Source organism: Typopeltis vanoorti, chromosome 20 (genome assembly GCF_054136105.1).
Source record: "Typopeltis vanoorti isolate ZY-2024b chromosome 20, IOZ_Tvanoo_1.0, whole genome shotgun sequence".
NCBI classification, from domain to species: Eukaryota; Metazoa; Arthropoda; class Arachnida; order Uropygi; family Thelyphonidae; genus Typopeltis; species Typopeltis vanoorti.
The window spans coordinates 75,233,516-75,252,101 of NC_143568.1; the positions used below are offsets into that span (position 1 = coordinate 75,233,516).

The 18,586-nt window shown below is 36.7% G+C and overlaps 1 protein-coding gene across 2 annotated transcripts in view; it reads right to left on the reverse strand.

Moving 5' to 3' along the window:
* The window catches only part of LOC150095574 (uncharacterized), a 148,531-nt gene that overhangs the window by 49,564 nt on the left and 80,381 nt on the right, over positions 1 to 18,586 (reverse strand). For both annotated transcript variants that reach the window (XM_090410180.1, XM_090410179.1), the window contains exon 4: positions 83 to 195. In XM_090410180.1, coding sequence (XP_090266306.1) covers positions 83 to 195 — 113 coding nt within the window. The remainder of the gene's footprint in view (positions 1 to 82; positions 196 to 18,586) is intronic.

Genomic DNA, 18,586 nt, shown 5'->3' on the forward strand with positions numbered 1-18,586 from the left:
ATATGAGTAACAACAAAAAATAATAAGAACAATTTAAATGTTATGTTCTCCTAAATAAGAATGGTAAAAAAAAGGAACTTACAAGAGCTGCTATGGTCTGGCCTACTGTTCCAGCTGCTACCAAATATCCAAATGCTCGAGACCGTTCTTCAACTGGTACTGTATGGGCAAAAATGTTAAATACTGTTGGAAGCCCTGAAAAATGGAATCTGTAAATATCATACACTATAAACTTTTATGATTATTTATAAAATAATTTTTCTCCTTTTTTAGCATGCAAAAAAAGAATAAACATTCAATTGTGAGGTTTCATCAGATATATATCGGATACTGTCAACTTTTTATTATTAACATCACATCATTCATAACCAAATTTATTCTTTGTCCACGTTGCATCCTTTCATAAATATGTTATCATTTTTACACTTTAGACTTATAATTTATATCTTAGATTTTAAACGTTAAGCTGTAATGGAGCTCCATCTTACTATTCTACCTATTATTATCATTCTTTCTTCATTATCGACAATCGCCACTTCAAGTTTTAAGGATTGTAATTGTCAAATATACAGCAAAGGTAGGCAATAATACCTATATATGATTAATTATTATTTTAATTTAAAAGAGCTGTAGTCAAAAATACTTTATGATCTAAAGATGCTCTGTAAAAATAAAAACTTTGCTTTTCACTTTATATCAAACTTCTGAAAGTGTAAGAATTTAAAGCAGATGTGAGCAATTTGAACAATGAGATTTACTGTGCATCCTTCAGAAAGAACCAACAGAAAAAGAAGTAGATGAATTTCTTGAGTTAGTACCAGTTGACAGAGAAAAAGGAAAAGGTGGTTATTAATAGAGATCTTATTAGAACATAAGAATTGAAGCTCAGGCATATGGAATATTTTGGGAAAATTTGGAGAAAAGATCAAAGCTAACAATAAGTTCCAGCTGAATTTCTGTTTAAAACATAGCTTAGTGATCATTAACATCATTCTTCAACATAAATATGTGCATAAATTCACATGAAGAGAAAACACAATGTTATTGCTAATGATATCTTCAAGCTAATTCAAAAATATAAGAGTATGTGACCTGATACAGGAAGATATAACTATTTACTTTTGAGCAGGATAAAAATGAGAATCACACAGTGATTTTCATTTCTCATAAACTAAAATGTGTACACACACACACACACACACCAGGGAGGATATGCCCCCCCCCCACCTGGCGCCTACGGCACCCCCCCCCCCCCCATGTTCCGGACTGGTAGGCCGGTTCTCCTTGAATTCTGATAACGCGACATTCAGGGTAGCCCCTGAGTTTCAAAAAGTTTCAAAAAACGTGACATAAAAAGGCTTATCATTTTATATATATATATATATATATATATATATATATATATATATTATTGGGGAGCTAAAAGAATTTGAAAACAAAAACCAAACCTTAAAGACTCTGTAGCAAAATCTGAAGAAAACACCAACTGATTAAGCAGGAAGGCAAATGGTGAAGTTCTCTTCAAAAGAAAAATCAGAAATTCATGGTGGATTCAAGAAGTTAAAAGAAGCAGTCATGGAAAAGAAGAAATTATGAGTTCCTAGCAAGTGAGTTAGCATGTGCCCTTACACAATATAGAGAAGAAAAGTAGTAAAATAGAAGACATGGGAAAATGTTTATGTATATAAAGATAAATATCACAAAGATGGTAAAATCTGCTAGAGGCTATTGGAAAAGTTTAGAAATGGCAAAAAGTGTACTGTAAAAGAAATGAGAAATGACAGAGGATGGTTAGTGGTTTATAATTTATTTGTTATTAGCACAAAGACAGCAAAGACTTGCTATTCCAAAGGTTACAGCAACACACAGGGTAATAATAAATAGATAAATTAGTAAATAACATGCATAAAAACCAATTTTTTTAAAAATTAAGCAATGCCGTATAAATGCCGTATATATATATATATATATACACAGATAGCAATTATGATCAAATATGGTTGTAAAAATTAATTCTTTGAAAAGTTAAAAACTTCATACAATTTGTCTGAGTGTATAAGGCTCAGCCAGATTAGAAAATATTTCATTTCTTTCTTGAATGAAGTGCCAGCACTTCACCAGAACATGGCAAATAGTAACATGAGTGTTGCATTACTCATACAGAGGTCATCAGCTCTGTATGAGTAATGCTAGACTTGCTAGCATTACTCATACAGACTTGCTATACTAGACTTGCTAGACTCAGCATAAGTCAGTCATCTTACAGATAATATGTAAGATGACTGACTTATGCTGAGTCTAGCAAGAACAACTTCCTCTCTTCTGTATCTATGTTGACTACACTGCAATGCTTAATTGCAGGCTTAATCCCATGCAATTTATATGTCAGTGCTTCCTGCCATGATGACTGACATTCATTAATTAGCTTTGATCTTACACCTGCCTGCAGTCTGTATATGGGACTGACAAATGGCATACGGAAAAAAGTATGAGCTGACATAGTAGCTGTATCTGCAGTTTCATTATTTGAATTTCAATGTGGGTGGGTGAGAATCCAGCACAATGAACTTCAGAATAACGGATCTTCAGTTTATACAACAGGTGTGGATTGTACACAGGAGAGGAGATGACCTGTAAAGAAATTAACAAGAGTATAAATCATACATTTTTGGTAGCAGTTTTCTTTTATGTGCACAAGTGGAAGCTAAATGTCATGTAGGATCTGACTGTATATAATAAGGTCAGGACACAAAGTAGCACAACCAACAGAGGCCTCAGATCGTGAAATGTTAGAATAGATGGGTAAGAAACAACTGCAAATAGACAGATGGAGTACAAGACTTTCATAGCTGGCATAGTGAGAGGTTGCATATGGAATGCAATCATGCCATAGAGGAATGTTATGTTCAGTTCAAGTAATGTTGCAACCTTCATGCAAAAGGTTACATAATTCCTTTCACATGCTAAAGGAGCAAAAGGCAGCCTGATGTGTATAATATTGAGTTTCCCAGCATAGAGAAAAAAATTACTAGTCCATGTAGGATGTTTTGGATGACGCTTCATTTTTAGGCATAGTTAAGAGACAACTGTTTCCATCGAAGTGACAGAGCAGATTCGTGTGTTTCGACTAAGGACTTTGAATGGGTGATGTGCTCAATATGTTGGTAGCTATTCATATACCATGATGAAGGATAGGATTCAACAATCACAGGCTACTCTCCCTTGCAGAACCATAGACTTGGTAACCATAATCCAGTTTGATTAAACAAGTGCACAATAAAGGTGAAACATGTAAGATTGATCTACAGCATATTCAGGAGGATAGAGTGCAAAGGATATTCAATGCTCTCTTGCACTTTTCTGTTAGTTGAAATGTTTCTCAGGAATGTCAGTTTTTTTATCAAAAATTGAATCCTAAGAACTTGGCTTCTGTTGCTACTAGAATAATAGTTTTTGTCCAGTTCTTAATTCTGGGTCTGGGTAAAGAAAGAATTTTCAGCAGAGGTACACAGATATTTTTCTGCTAAAAACCTGAACCCATTATTAAGACCTCATGAAGTTTGGCAAGTGCAAGAAGAATGATTGTTATGGGAGATTTTAACTACAGTAGTATAAATTGGAGAGAGGAAGACATGTAGCAATAGGGAAATGGAATTTCTAGAATTCTTGAGGGGCAAATGTCTTAGGCAACATGTAACAAAGGCAACAAGAGGTTCAAGAGTTTTGGATTTGGTTATAGCATCAGAAAAGTTGATAATAACTGAGATGACATCTCTCCCACCAGTTGGAGAGAGTGACCATATGTTTTGACTTGGAAAATGAATAGACATGCAGGAGTATCAAAGAGACAGGAACTTATGTGGAATTATAAAGCAGGTGATTATAATAGTCTTAGACGTCAACTTTGGGAAGTTTCATGGAGGGAGGAATTGGAAGGCCAGGATATCATTAGTGCGTGGGAAATTGTGAAAGAATATTTGTTAGCAGCAATGGTAAGTTGTATACCATGAGTGAAGAAGAGGACATAATTTGGAGTAAAGTGGACGACAAACAATATTAAACAGGAATTGCATGCGAAAAAGAGGCTACGGAAGAGATATAAGGAGACAGGTGAAGAGAAGATGCATGAAGAATATAAGACACAGGCCAGAAGAGTGACTAGTGTGGTAAGGAAAGCGAAACTGGAATATGAGAGGAGTTTGGCCCTAAGATCCAAAACAAATCCTAGGGAATTTTTTAGTTATGTGGCCAGTAAGAGGAGAAATGACTGTGGAAGAATGATATTGTGGGATAAAAATGGGAATAGAGTGACTGATGCAGAGGACATAGTGGAATTGTTCAATGAACACTTTATTGGAGTATTTCATCCTAGAGAAGTCAGTTTTAATGCTAGAGGGATAGGGCAGGTTCGAGGTTTAGAGGTAGAGGAGGAGAGTGTGTTTCAGATACTGAGTACTCTGGATGTCAGTAAAGCTTTGGGACTGGATGGTATTTCACCACGAGTTTTGAGAGAATGTGCTAGGGAACTGACAGTGCCTTTAACCTGGCTTTTCAATGAAAGTCTGGCTGCAGGAAAGGTGCCCAGGGAATGGAAGGAAGGTAAGATAGTGCCATTGGGTAATGTTATCTGTGAGAGTCAACATGGATTTGTGAAAGGGCGCTCTTGTTTTAGCAATATGCTAGCCTTTTATAATAAAGTTACAAGAACATTAGATGAGGGAAAGACATATACTACAATTTTCTTAGACTTAGCGAAGGCATTTGACAGGGTGCCACATGATAAGCTGATATTTAAGTTGCAGCACATGGGTGTTGATGTCAGATTGATCAACTGGATTCAGGATTGGCTGTCTGATAGGTATCAGAGAATTGTGTATGGTGGAGCAGTTTCAAGGAGGCAGAGGGTTACAAGTGGGGTCCCACAGGGCTAAGTACTAGGACCTATATTGTTTAACCTTTATATCAATGACATTGTCAGTGGATTGCAAGGGGATATTCAGTTGTTTGCAGATGATGCGAAGTTGGGAAGAATTATTAGTAATAGTGCAGATGTGATAGCCCTGCAAGAGGATTTGAATAAGCTAGATAAATGGGCAAATGAATTGGGGTTATCAGTTTAATGCAGCAAAATGTAAGGTCTTGAGGTTTGGGAAACATCGATGGGACACTGCATACTTTATTGGAGGAGTTATACTGGAGGAAGTTGGGGAGACAAAAGATCTGGGAGTAATGATTGATAGAAACCTGAAATTTAGGGGACATGTTGCAAAGGTGGTGAAGGTAACACAGAGGATTGCTGCAATTATGAGAAGAATACTGACCTGCCAGAGATAAAAGGGTTATCATTCCATTGTATAAGACTCTGATCAGACCACACTTAGACTATTGTTCTCAGATCTGGTCCCCAGGATTTGAAGGGGATAAATTAACTGTGGAAAGGGTACAAAGGTGGATAACAAAGATGGTTTCAGGACTGTACAATGATAGTTATCAGGATCAGCTGAGGGAATGTGGACTGCAGAGTTTGGTGGATAGAAGAAGGAGAGGTGATATGATTGAGACTTTTAAACTGTTGAGAGGTGGTTACAGGGTTGACACTGGGGAGTTCTTTTGCTTGGTTGAACAGCGGGAAGGAATGATGACAAGAGGCCATCCCTGGAAGTTACGAAAGGAAACTGTGAGCAAGAGGGTGAGGAGTGGTTTCTTTGCATGGAGGGTGATTGAACCGTGGAATGCATAGCCTAATGGATTGGTGAGAGCGAGAATGGTCAATGAGTTTAAAGGAGTGGTATGATAGACTTTGTGTTTCTTAGGGGGGATCTCCCCTTGATGAGTCATGAAGGAAGTCCTTCTTAGGAAGGCCTCCCATGATGAGTCTTTTGACTCCATGGAGGCCTGAATAATAATAATAATGAAGAGATATGATGAATTTCTTGTTAAAGTTATGAAGTGTGTCCAGAAAGTAAGGCCTGTTCAGAATTTACCGCCAAATAAGATATGGCAGAGGGATCGCACGTGTGGTAGCATAGAATGACTCATTAGCTGGCTGTTGACCATTTTACTTTTGTACTGTTATTGTTTGTTGTCTTCTATGTATAATTTATGAGTGCTGTGATAAAAAATCCCACCAGTTGAGAGTTTCGTGGTGTGGTATGGTTTTTGTTGGCTGAAAACAACAGTGCTGCAGAAATTCACCTACAACTGGGTAAGGTTTAGGGGTCTAATGTAATGAATGACAGTAAAGTTAGGCAATGGTGTCGTTTCCACCAAATCATCTGTCACCACACTTGGCCGGACATTGCATGCATCATTGTGAACATTGTTTTGCCCTTCTTAAAACAAATGACACTATTATTATTTAGCAATAAATTCTGAACAGACCTTACTTTCTGGATGGGCCCAGTATCTTTCAGTGATCTTCATGTTACAAGAGTACCATTAGATTGTAAAGACATCAACATATAGAGCACTGTCTACTGCAGAAGGAATTTGCTCAGTGATGGATTTCTGATAGTAAATAGTGTCACACTTAAAGCCTCGGAGAACAACCTTTTCTTGATGATACTGTCAAGATTGCATACTTCCTGCTCAGATTTAGAAGACTCAACTAGGTGGAACATTTTTAACGAAGACAGGAAGGTTCCATCTGAAATCTAGATTACAGAGATCTTTTAGTATGCCATATATCCAGGCTGTGCCATAAGCTTGTTCTATGTTAAAGAAAACTGAAACCAGTTGTTCACATTTCAGGAATGCATCTCTTGTACAGGTTTCTAGACAAACCAAATGGACACATGTCGATCGGTGTCTACGAAAACTATATTGCATGTTGGATAGTGGATTATTTCTTTCTAAATGCCAGAGTAGCCTGGCATTTGCCATTTTCTCCAATACAAAAACAGCTGGTCAGAGAAACTGGCCAGTGTGTTGGATCCTTTCTTTATTTTGGGAAGGCAATGATAATTGACAGCCGATAATCTGTGAACTCTTCTGCCTTATTGTATTCTGCTGTACAATAATAAGAGAAGAAGAAGATTCTACTGTACTGGTGTGAGTGAGTGAGTGAAAGTAATATTAACTATCGCTGATGACAGTGATATATTCATGCTCGTCCAGGAAGTATACAGAGGATTTGAAACAGGAAGTGATCACCGTTTAATTTTAAGAAGGATAAAAATGAATATCATATTGATAAGAACAGCATGTAAGACTGTTTTTAAAAAAATATGTAAGAATGTTGTAAAAAAAGTTTAACATCAAGGAGCTTTCAGAAATGAACTGTGTAGACTCAAATATATACTCTCTGTCCAAAAAGAAACCGAATTTTTAATAGAAAATAAAACACAGGCCAATTATAATTATTCAAATCATTTATTTCAATAAATATATTCTCCCTCAGCTTCGATACAGCGCTTGGCACGGTCAATTAATTCATTAAATGAGTTTTTTTTATATCGGTTTTTGGGATACTGTTGAGGGTTGTGGTTACTGCCACTTGAATGTTTTCAACGGTGTCGTATCGCTTTCCTTTCATTGGCTAATGAAGTCAGGGGAAGAGAAAGAAGTGACAGGGTGCTAAATCAGATGAATATGGTGAGTGATCCAACACATAAACTTCGTTTTTGCTCAAAAACTGTCTCACAATGTTTGAATGATGAGATGGTGCATTATCGTGCAAAAGTGACCAGCTGCCTGCATCACGATATTCATGCCATACACAGCGAATTCTTGCTATCAATCGCTTCAAAACTTCGAGATAAAACTCTCCATTGACCGTTTGGCCAGGCAGAAAAATTCTTTGTGGATAATGCCCTTAGAATTGTAGAAACAAATCAGCATTGTCTTTACTTTGGACTTCTCCAAATGAGGTTTTTTTGGAAGCCCCTCTCCAGGTGCTCTCCACTCAGCACTCTGGTGCTTTGTCTTGGGCTCATACCATGTTTCGTCACCAGTAATGATTGTTTCAAGAAAGTTTGAGTCCTTTATAGTGGTTTTAATGAGGTCCTTGCAGCATTCAATTCGATACATTTTTTGGTTGTTGGTCAACTTGTGGGGAACAAATCGCAAATTCAATTTATGAAGGCCCAAACTCAGCCATGGGATCCTTAGGGGTCTCATGCCAGTCCCAAGCCTGGATAAAGGAGAAGGGTCGGTCAGATGAGTGTCGGTGCTCTGACCATAAAGAAAAAACACGATTGTTATCTGATGCCTATACAATCAACTGCTACAACATGCCGGCTCGGGCGTCACCCCGATAAACAAGGCCCGCGATACCAATCGAGTGATCAGGGTTGGATCGAAAAGTGGGATACCGAAAGGAAACAGAAACTGAAACTAACAGAACTGTTATCAGTAGGAATGTGCAGACACTCTGGATGCCAGGAAAATTAGAACTACTTCGTGAGGAAATAAAGAGATATTGGTGGGATATACTAGAATTGGCAGAGATGAGATGGACAACATCTGGAGAGATCAATGGATGCGAAGTAATATGGTCAGGACATGACATCATGCACGAAGCAGGAGTTGGCTTCCTTCTTAGCAAAAGAGCTCGAGAGACACTGTTAGGCTACAAACCAGTTAATGAACGAATCATAGTAGCAAGATTTCAGGCAAAGCCATTCAACATATCAATAGTCCAGATATATGCACCCACATCTGACAGCACAGATGAGGATATTGACTTATTCTACAAAGATCTGACAGAGACAATAGAAACAATACCAAAGCAAGATGTGTTAATTATTGAAGGAGATTGGAATGCCAAAGTTGGAATAGATAATGATGGTTGGGAAAGGGTCATGGGAAAATATGGTTTCGGAGAAAGAAATGAACGAGATGAAAAATTGTTAGAATTTGCTGTGGACCATGAGATGATGATCTGTAACACAAGATTCCAACAAAAGGAGTGTAAAAAATGGACGTGGTGATTAAATGATGGGAAAACCAAAAACACGACTGATATGATTATGATTAAAAGAAGTAAAGCAATGTCGAACTTTTCAAGGAGCGGATATAGACTTGGACCATAGTTTGGTGATTGCAAACATCAAGTTGAAATTAAAAAAGAAATATAAACCCCAACATCAGAATAGAAGAGATACAGCACGAATAAGTGAAGCAGACATAGGAAGAAGGTACAGAACAGTGTTAGAAGAGAAACTTAAAAAAGTGTGGAGAAAGAAAAAAAACTGGAATTTAAGAGTGAAAAGAGTAATGAAGGCGATAGAAGAAACAGTACCAGAAGAAGAGAAGATCAAGAAGAAATGAATTACACAAGAAACACTGAAGTTAGTACAGGAGAAAAGAATGTTTAAGATAAGAAGGGATACATCAGAACAAATAGAAGAAAGTGTAATGAGGTGAAAAAAGCAATCAGAATGGATAAAATGAAATGGTTAGAAGCCCAATGCAACAATATAGAACAGTACTATGGAGAGCATAAAACAAGGGAGGCATACAAAATGATCAGAACCATTAATAGAAAGTGGCAACCAAAACAGACCACAATTAAAGATGAAAAAGGCAAAGTATTGATGAATAAAGAAAAAATTGTACAGCAGTGGACAAGATACTGTAGTGAGTTATATGAAGTAAAACTAGATTCAGATAGTGTTGGGAAACTGACTGAAGAATTGAAGCAGATATCACCACCAGGTAATGAGCATGATATGGACATTTTAAGAGGAGAGGTAGAAAAAGCAATAGGACGGCTAAAACACAATAAGAGTCCTGGTAACGATAACATTATTGGAGAAATTATTAAATATGGTGGTGAAAGTATGGTTACAGAAATGCACCAACTATGTAATATGGAAAGAAGGGAAAATGCCAGGAATGGGTGAAATCAACATTAGTAACATTATACAAGAAAGAAAATAGGCTAGAATGTAAAAATTATAGAACAATTGCCTTGATAAGCCACCTTGATAAAGTGATGATGATCATATTGACAGAAAGATTGAGAACACAATTGGAAGCATATCTTGCAGACGAGCAAGCAGGATTTAGGAAGGATAGAACTACAATTCAACAGATTTTGACAATGAGGTTAATAGCAGACAAAGCTAGGAGAAAAAACAAAAACACATATACTTGCTTTGTTGATTTTCAGAAAGCATTTGACAGTATTGACCAGAAAGTGACATTAGCAGTTCTGGAATCCTATGGAATTGATAAAAAACTAATAGTTATATTAAAAGATGTTTATCAGAATGCAGTTGCAGCAGTTAGAATAGGCGATGATTTGGGGAAATGGTTTAAAACAAGCAGAGGTACTAGACAGGGAGACCCAATATCACCAAGCATTTTCATCGCACATTTAGAAAGAGCAATGGACAAATTGAAAGAAGATGCCAAAGAAATATCTGCACACGGAATGAGAATTAACAATCTGAGATTTGCAGATGACATTGTTATTATTGAAGAAGACGAAAGAGAACTACAAAAAACACTGAAACTGTTAAATGAGGAAGGGAAGAGATTTGGACTTGTTATGAACTTGGAAAAAACAAAGACAATGGTATTTGGTGAGAAGAACAGGAAACAAAAGATACAAGTGGATGGAACTGATATAGAAAATGTAGAACAATTCACATATTTGGGAAGTAAAATGACATATGACTTGGACTGTAAAAAAGAAATAAAGATCAGGATTGCAAAGGGAAGAACAAATCTGAAGGCCATGGATAACATCTGGAAAAGTAAAGTGATCAGTCTGCAAACAAAACTAAGAGTACTGGAAACGTGCATCTTCAGCGGTGTAATGTATGGATCTGAAACGTGGGTAATAAATAAGGAATCAAGAAAATTAATTTTGGCATTTGAAAGAACTTGTTACAGAAAGATTCTAAGAATAGGATGGGTACAGAAAATCACCAATGAAGAGCTCTATTAGAAGATACAACCAAAACAGAATTTAATGCAGAAGATTATACAATGGAAGCTGCAATTATTTGGACACATCTGCAGAATGAGCAAGGATCGAAAGATAAAGACATTCATGTGTGGTACTATGGATGGTTTAAACAGAAGAGGTAGACCATACAGAGAATGAATATACGATATAAAAGAATGGTGTGGAATGGGTGTACAAAAACTGCGACACTGTGCACTGGACAAAGAAAGGTGGAAGAAGATAGTGAAACAGGAATCAGACATCAATGGGCAGTGAGCCCACGGTTCGTGATGATGATGATAAAACTCTCCATGAAAATGTTGTGCACAGTTGATTTTGGAATCCCCAATTCATCTTCAATCAATCTCGCAAATGATTTTGGGTTTTCTTGATGAAATCACACACTTTTTGGATGTTAACTTCGCTCAGTCCAGTTTTTGGACAGCCTGGCTTTTCGTCATACTCACGACCACTTTGAAATCACTTAAACCACTCGTAAACTTGAGTACGGGATAAGCATTTGTCACCATACGCTTTTTGAAGCATTTGATGTGTTTCGGTAAAACGTTTACCAATTTTAATACAAAAGTCAATTGCAGCTCTCTGTTTGAAACTCATTTTCCGACAGTTTGTCAAAACACACTATCACTCTTGGCATCTAATGAAACAAATGTCCTAAACAGTTTACACAACACTAATGAAGGTTGCCACTTTCGACAACAAAAAGATACAACAAGTGGCGCCACTCGTTTCTTCTAATTTCAAAAAGTTCGGTTTGTTTTTGGACAAAGGGTGTACAAATATCACTGAAGATAAATGAAAAAAGTTTGAAAAAAAGAACCAAATCTTGGAGACCTATTCAGCCAGGAAAATATATGGCGAAGTTATTTGCATGAAATAAAATGAAAAATCTGACTTCATGGTGTATTTAAGAAGTCAGACAGGCCCTAGAAAAGAAAGCATAGTGAAAGTTCCTAGCATGCAAATTGGCAGGTGTCCTGAGAGAATATAGAGAAAAATGAAAGGAAGATATGTATAAGAACAACTGAAGGAAAATCATATGAAGACATTGACAGAAATGCAGAAGATAAACATCATGAAGGTGACAAAATGGTTTGGAGGTTGTAGAAAAAAAAAGCTTAGACATAGCAGAAAAAACAATGTAAAAGTAATAGAGATGATAAAGGTGACAAATAGTGAAAAAAAAAAAAAAATTCTTCGATGCCTATTATAAAGGGAGGCAGCAGAACTCTTAACTCTAACTTTTCAAGATTACTGGGCAGTCAGTTTCCATCCTTCAAGCATTTGATGATAGTGAGCCTAAACTGGCAATACATCAAAACTTTTCAGGAAAGGGGCAGAGGGAGAAAGAGAGAGGCAGATAACTTCTACCATCTCACTGAAAGAAGTACATAAAGATGGTATGATTAATAAAATAAGGATGCCTTCTGTATTACCGTCTATATGCAGCCTTTCTCAAACTGTGGTCTGCAGACCACTGGAAGGCATTGCATAGAATTTTATTATTAAATAAGTTTTTTTTTATTTTGAAAAATTTTCAGATATAGTTTAGAACATGACATATGCTGATGTCAAAAAGCTAAGGATGAACTACATTTTTACCTATATATGAAAAATTTTTATGATAGAGCCAAATGGGGACATAAATTTATTGCCAGCATACTAATAAATTATATTACACAAAAAATGTGTTATAAATTTCATACAAAATTAAATTGCGACACATTTTTGGCAAAAATTACAAATTTCTAAGGACGTAGTTAAGGAATTAATGTATAGTACTTACAGAAAGCTATCTATCTTTATCCTTCTCGTCCATACAGAAGGCTATGCAAAGTGACATTTTGGTATGGAATATGTTCACTCCAAACTGTGATGCAGCTCTTATAATGTCATTCCATGCTTTGCACCAAGTGATTAGGAATCCTTGAGGCAAACTGGTTCACTCCTCCTCTAGAGCAAGGATAAGACCTTGTGTTTTTTTCTGGAGGGGAAGTATTCTCCAGAAGTCTTGTGATAATGTCATCCATAAAAATGAATTCTTTGCCTAGAGCACCACGAAACAATTGAACATGACATTGAGGAGCCAGTCATAGTCCCTTTTCCCAACACTTGTTGCTCGGTGCATCCATTAAGCATAATGCCTTCTCACACCATGACCCCCAGCATCACTGTATCTATCCCTTTAAAAAACATCTTGTGATCATAAGCAGTACCACTTTCATGACAGATCAAATGTTAAATAATCAGAGGAAAGACTAAAATGACTCACCTGTAAAGAGTACATTAGCCCATTGATGTCTTGTCCAATTTTTATGGTTACACTACCACCACTACCACTGCAAATGTGCTCTATGATAAGCTGTGGATAAATGAATGCAGACTACAGGCCTACGGGAATATAAACCTACTTGTTGCAGACATTTTGCCACAGTTTGTCGAGATATCTGTGCACCTGTGCTTGGGTTCAAATTGCAAGCCAACCTGCTGTGATAACCAAAATGCTTATAACTAAAAATATGTCTTTATGCTCCATGCTAGAGTGAGGGCAACCTCACATCAAATGTCTGGAACACATTCCATTGGTTTGAAATGCTGCCCAGAGCATAGATATAACAACATGTGAGATTCCAAACTCTCTTGCAATATCAGTAATTCTGTGGACTTCTTCAAGCTATCTAATAATTCTTCCTTGCAGGAAATCATCTAGTGATATTTTTGAGACATTACAAACATCAAATTAGCAACTTTATTCCTTCAAACACAATTTGCTTAGTGTAACCTTTTGCCATTTATCCTATTAAGTGCTACCATGTAATCCCTTTGACACAATTAGAAAATTTAAATGTGTGCACACTTTCTACTCGAAATTGTCAGTTATACAAATTGGCACAAGCTGATTTATCTGAATTTGCAGATTGTAATCTTAGGGCAGTTTCATGCACCCAAATTTGTTGGGATTTGGAAAGTTTTTCAGGGATGAGGCAGATTTGAGGAATAGCCTCTCATATTTGTTTTGCTATGGTACAATAGAGTGGATTTCTTTCAGCATATCCTGTGGTGGGTGACCAAAATATGGTCGACAAGTCCTGAGTGACTATATTGGTGGAAGTGGATGTAGTCATTGTGTTCAAATATTCATGTAAATTTTTTTACTATTATAAAAGATAATCTTTTATAATAGTAAAAAAATGTTTTTCTTATGTAAGATAAATTGCTGTCGCAGAAGTGCGACTCCAGTAAAATAAGAGTTAATTAAAGCACACATGAGATCTTTCTGAGCAATAAATACAAAATGTTATATTCAGGCAATAACAATCAAGGAAAAGAAGGAGTAGCCATAGTATTCAACACAAAATACGAGGCTAATCTTCTTGAATGGCAGTCAGTCTCAAGTAGAGTAATGTGGGCAAATATGAGAATGGGGAACTGGAAAATGAGACTTATTTGTGCCTATGGTCCCACAGAAGGTTCTACTAAGGTAGAAGTGGAGGAATTTTTTGAGGCTTTAGAAAAAGCAACTGACACAATGAAAAAGGAAAAGTTGGTCCTTGTTGGGGATCTAAATAGTAGAGTAGGAAATGATTGTGAGACATACAAAAATATTTTGGGAAAATTTGGAGAAAAGAGCAAAGCTAATAATAATGGCAAATATCTGTTGGATTTCTGCTCAGGACATGGACTGGTTATTACTAACACCATGTTCCAACATAAAAATGTGCACAAATTCACATGGAGAGAAGAGGCTAGGAATAAGAAAAGTCTCATTGACTATGTTATTGTTGATAGTGATGTTTTCTCCCTGGTGCAGGACACCAGAGTGTACAGAGGATTTGAAATTGGAAGTGATCACTATTTAGTCTTGAGCAGGATAAAATTGAATTTCATATTGAAAAGAATAACATGTAAGAAAGTTTTAAAGCGAATAAAAGTTGAGCAGCTCTCAGATGTGAACTGTAGACTAAAATACAGAAATATTATTGAAAAGAAAATGAAAGAGTTTGAGAACAGGAATCAAACCTTGGAGATTCAGTGGCAAACTCTGAAGAAAACATTGATTGATTCTGCCAGAGAGGCATGTGGTGAGGTTGTGTGCAAGGATAAAAAAATCAGAACTCCCTGGTGGACACAGGAAGTTAAAGAGGTAGTGAAGGAAAAGAAGAAAGCATATCAAAAGTTCCTGGCAAATAAGTCAGCTTTTACTCTTACAGAATACAGAGACAAATGTAAGAAAGCTAAACAGTGTGTAAAACTATCTAAACAAAAGTCATGGGAGGACTTTGGCAAGAATATAGAAAATAAATATCAAGAAGGTGGCAAAATATTCTGGAGGTTGTTGAAGAAGCTTAGGAATGGAGGAAAGAGTGCTGTAAAAGGAATTAGAGATGATAAAGGTGAAATGAAAACAGGAGAAAAAGATATCCTTGAAGTATGGAGTAATTACTTTGAAAAACTGCTAAATGAAACAAGCAGTGATTACAGCACAGTGATAAAAAACACTGACCAGGCATGCAGTCAGGAATACATATCCATACTTGAAGTAGAAAAAGCCATCAAAGGCTTGAAATGTGGAAAGGCAGCAGGAATAGATGATATTCGACCAGAAATGCTGAAGTATGGTGGTATAAGAGTCTTACAGTGGCTGCACTGCATAGTTCAGAAAGCCTGGACAGAGGGACGAATTCCCGATGATTGGAGTAGAGCTCTCATAGTACCCATATATAAAAAGGGAAATAAAACTGAATGTGAGAATTACAGAGGTATTTCCCTACTGAGTGTTCCTGGCAAGATCTATGCAAGTATACTTGAGAAACGGTTGAGAAGAATTGTGGAAGAAAAGCTTGGTGAAGAACAAGCTGGATTCAGGCCAAATAGAGGCTGTCAGGATCAGATCTTCACTTTACGACAAATAGTCGAGAAAGCATGGGAATATAACAAAGATCTGTATTTAAGTTTTGTCGATTTGGAAAAGGCATATGACAAGGTGCCAAGAGAGAAGCTATTCAATACGCTGCAGTTATATGGTGTCAATGAGGCATTATATCAAGCAATACTTAGTCTTTATTTGAGATGTAAGTCAGCAGTTAGAATTGAAGGAAGTACAGGAAGATGGTTTAATGTTAAATCTGGTGTGAGACAAGGATGTACATTATCCCCTCTGTTATTCATTATCTATATGGATCACATTATGAAGGAATGTGGTATTAAACATGATATCAAAATTGGAGATGTTAATGTCAGCTCTTTGCTTTATGCGGATGATGTTATACTTCTAAATAAATCCGCTACAAGTCTGCAAGATTCTCTGACTAAATTGAATAGCTGTTGTAATAGATATGGTATGAAGGTCAGCAATAAAAAGACAAAGACAATGAAAATAGGCAGAATCATTGAAAATGTCAACTGTGTTGTGAATGGAGAACCTGTGGAACAAGTAAAACATTTCAGCTACTTGGGCACAATTTTTACTGAAGATGGTAAACTAAATATAGAAATAGACAACAGAATCAGCAAAGCTGGTATCGTGGGAAGTCAATTGAATAAATTCATATGGAATAAGAAAGAAATTAGTCGGAACACTAAATTAGCTGTATACAAGACTGTGTTCAAACCAATTTTAACTTATGGATCTGAGAGCTGGGTCAGAAGTAAAACACTTGACCAAAGACTAGAGACCGCAGATATGAGAGTCCTGAGAAAGATTAGAGGCGTGAACAGATGGCATCAATGGCAATATCATATTAAAAATGAGGATATTAGGAAAGAACTTGACATTGTCAGCATCCAGGAATGCGTTAGCAGAGCTAATCTCAGATGGTATGGTCACTTAAATAGAATGGGAGAGGAAAGATTAGCAAAACAAGTGTTCTCTGCCAGGTTGGCAGAAAAACGACCCAGAGGAAGACCAAGATATAGGTGGATTGATACGGTACAAAGTGCCTTAGACGATAGAAATATAAGATCTGATAATGTTGGAGTCTTGACAAGTAACAGACTGATTTGGAGGAAAATTGTAGATAGGAAGTTAGTAATGATGTAATTTTTTCATGTAGTACTGTCATATCCTGTACACCCCTTGAGGGTACATGGCAGGAATTTGATGATGATGATGATGATGATTAAAGCACAAAAGCACAAGATTCAGCTGTAAGCCAAAAATTAAATTGTTCGTATGATTTTGCCTGTGATATGTGTAACTGTGTTGATTGCCACTTAATATTCAACAAAATAATCTTTTTATTTCTGTATTTAACAGTTCCCAAGAACGTGTTCAGTTAAGTAGTGCACAAAAGCGAAAACTATCAAAAAAGAAACAAGAGGAGACTTTGGAATTAGATTCCAAGACTGCAAAGCTGACTGATTTCTTCACACAAGTTCCACAACATTATATACCAATTCCTGATCAGAGCCAATCTCTGTCATCAGAGACGGACACAAATACCACTTTGATCACTTCAAAATCAAAATATGATGTTGGAATCATCAAGGTGTCACAAGCAGGTTCATCTAGCACATGTCTCACTTTGTCTATAAATTTTCTTGATATCTCTACTGCAAATGTTGATGCAAGTTGCTTTACAAAACATTCTGAGGTTGAAATAATTGCTGAAAATGAAAGTTTAGTAGGCCATGGTGATGGTGGTGAAATGATTCAGTCTGCAAAAGATGAAGTAAATATAGCAAAAGATCCAGGGTTGTGGCTTGATTTCTCTGCTGATGATGTGGCTTATTGGACTGCTTGTGGACCCAGTGACTGTCAACACCACAATGGGCCATTTGACAAGTCTTACCGACATTTCAGTATTGGCAAACCAGTAAGATACTGTTCGCAGAAACTTTTTGTTGGGACAAAAGCCAATGGTGAGGAATACAAGAGAGAGTGGTTATTGCATTCACCATCAACGGGATCAGTTTATTGTTTTGTTTGTTAACTGTTTTGCTCCTCAAAATTTCTTACGTTTTGTTACAAGAGAAGGGTTCAGTGACTGGCAAAATCCTATTGTAATTGATCAACATGAAAAAAGCACTACTCACTAAAACTCTATGCTAACATACTTAACTCACAGACAAGGTGTAGGGTTGGGACAACAGTTGGAAAAACAAATTCAGAAAGAGTGTGATTACTGGAAACATGTCCTGAGGTGTGTCATAGCTGTTACTCGTACGTTAGCTGAACGTGGCTTGGTTTTTCGAGGAACAGAAGAAAGATTTGGATCATTCCAAAATGGGAACTTTTTAGGGCTGCTTGAGTTCATAAGTCAGTTCGATCCATTTTTAGTAGGTCACATTGCGAAATATGGAAATTGTGGCAAAGGAAATCCTTATCTGTCCAAAACCACCTGTGAGGAACTCATTCAACTGATGGCTCAAAAGGTCCACGTGCTTATTGTTGATGAAGTTAAATCTTCTGGTTATTTTAGTTTGTCAGCTGATTCAACACCAGATCTATCACATATCGACCAGTTAAGTGTTGTACTTAGGTAGTTAAAAGAAGGTCAGCCTATTGAACGCTTTTTAACCTTTCTGGAAATGAAAAGCCATACTGGTGAGGATATGGCAAATCAGGTGTTGCAGTACTTACGTAAAGTTTGTCAGCTAAACTTTTCAAAATGTAGGGGTTAGTCTTATGTCAACACTGCTACCATGTCTGGGCGTTATAAGGGGATG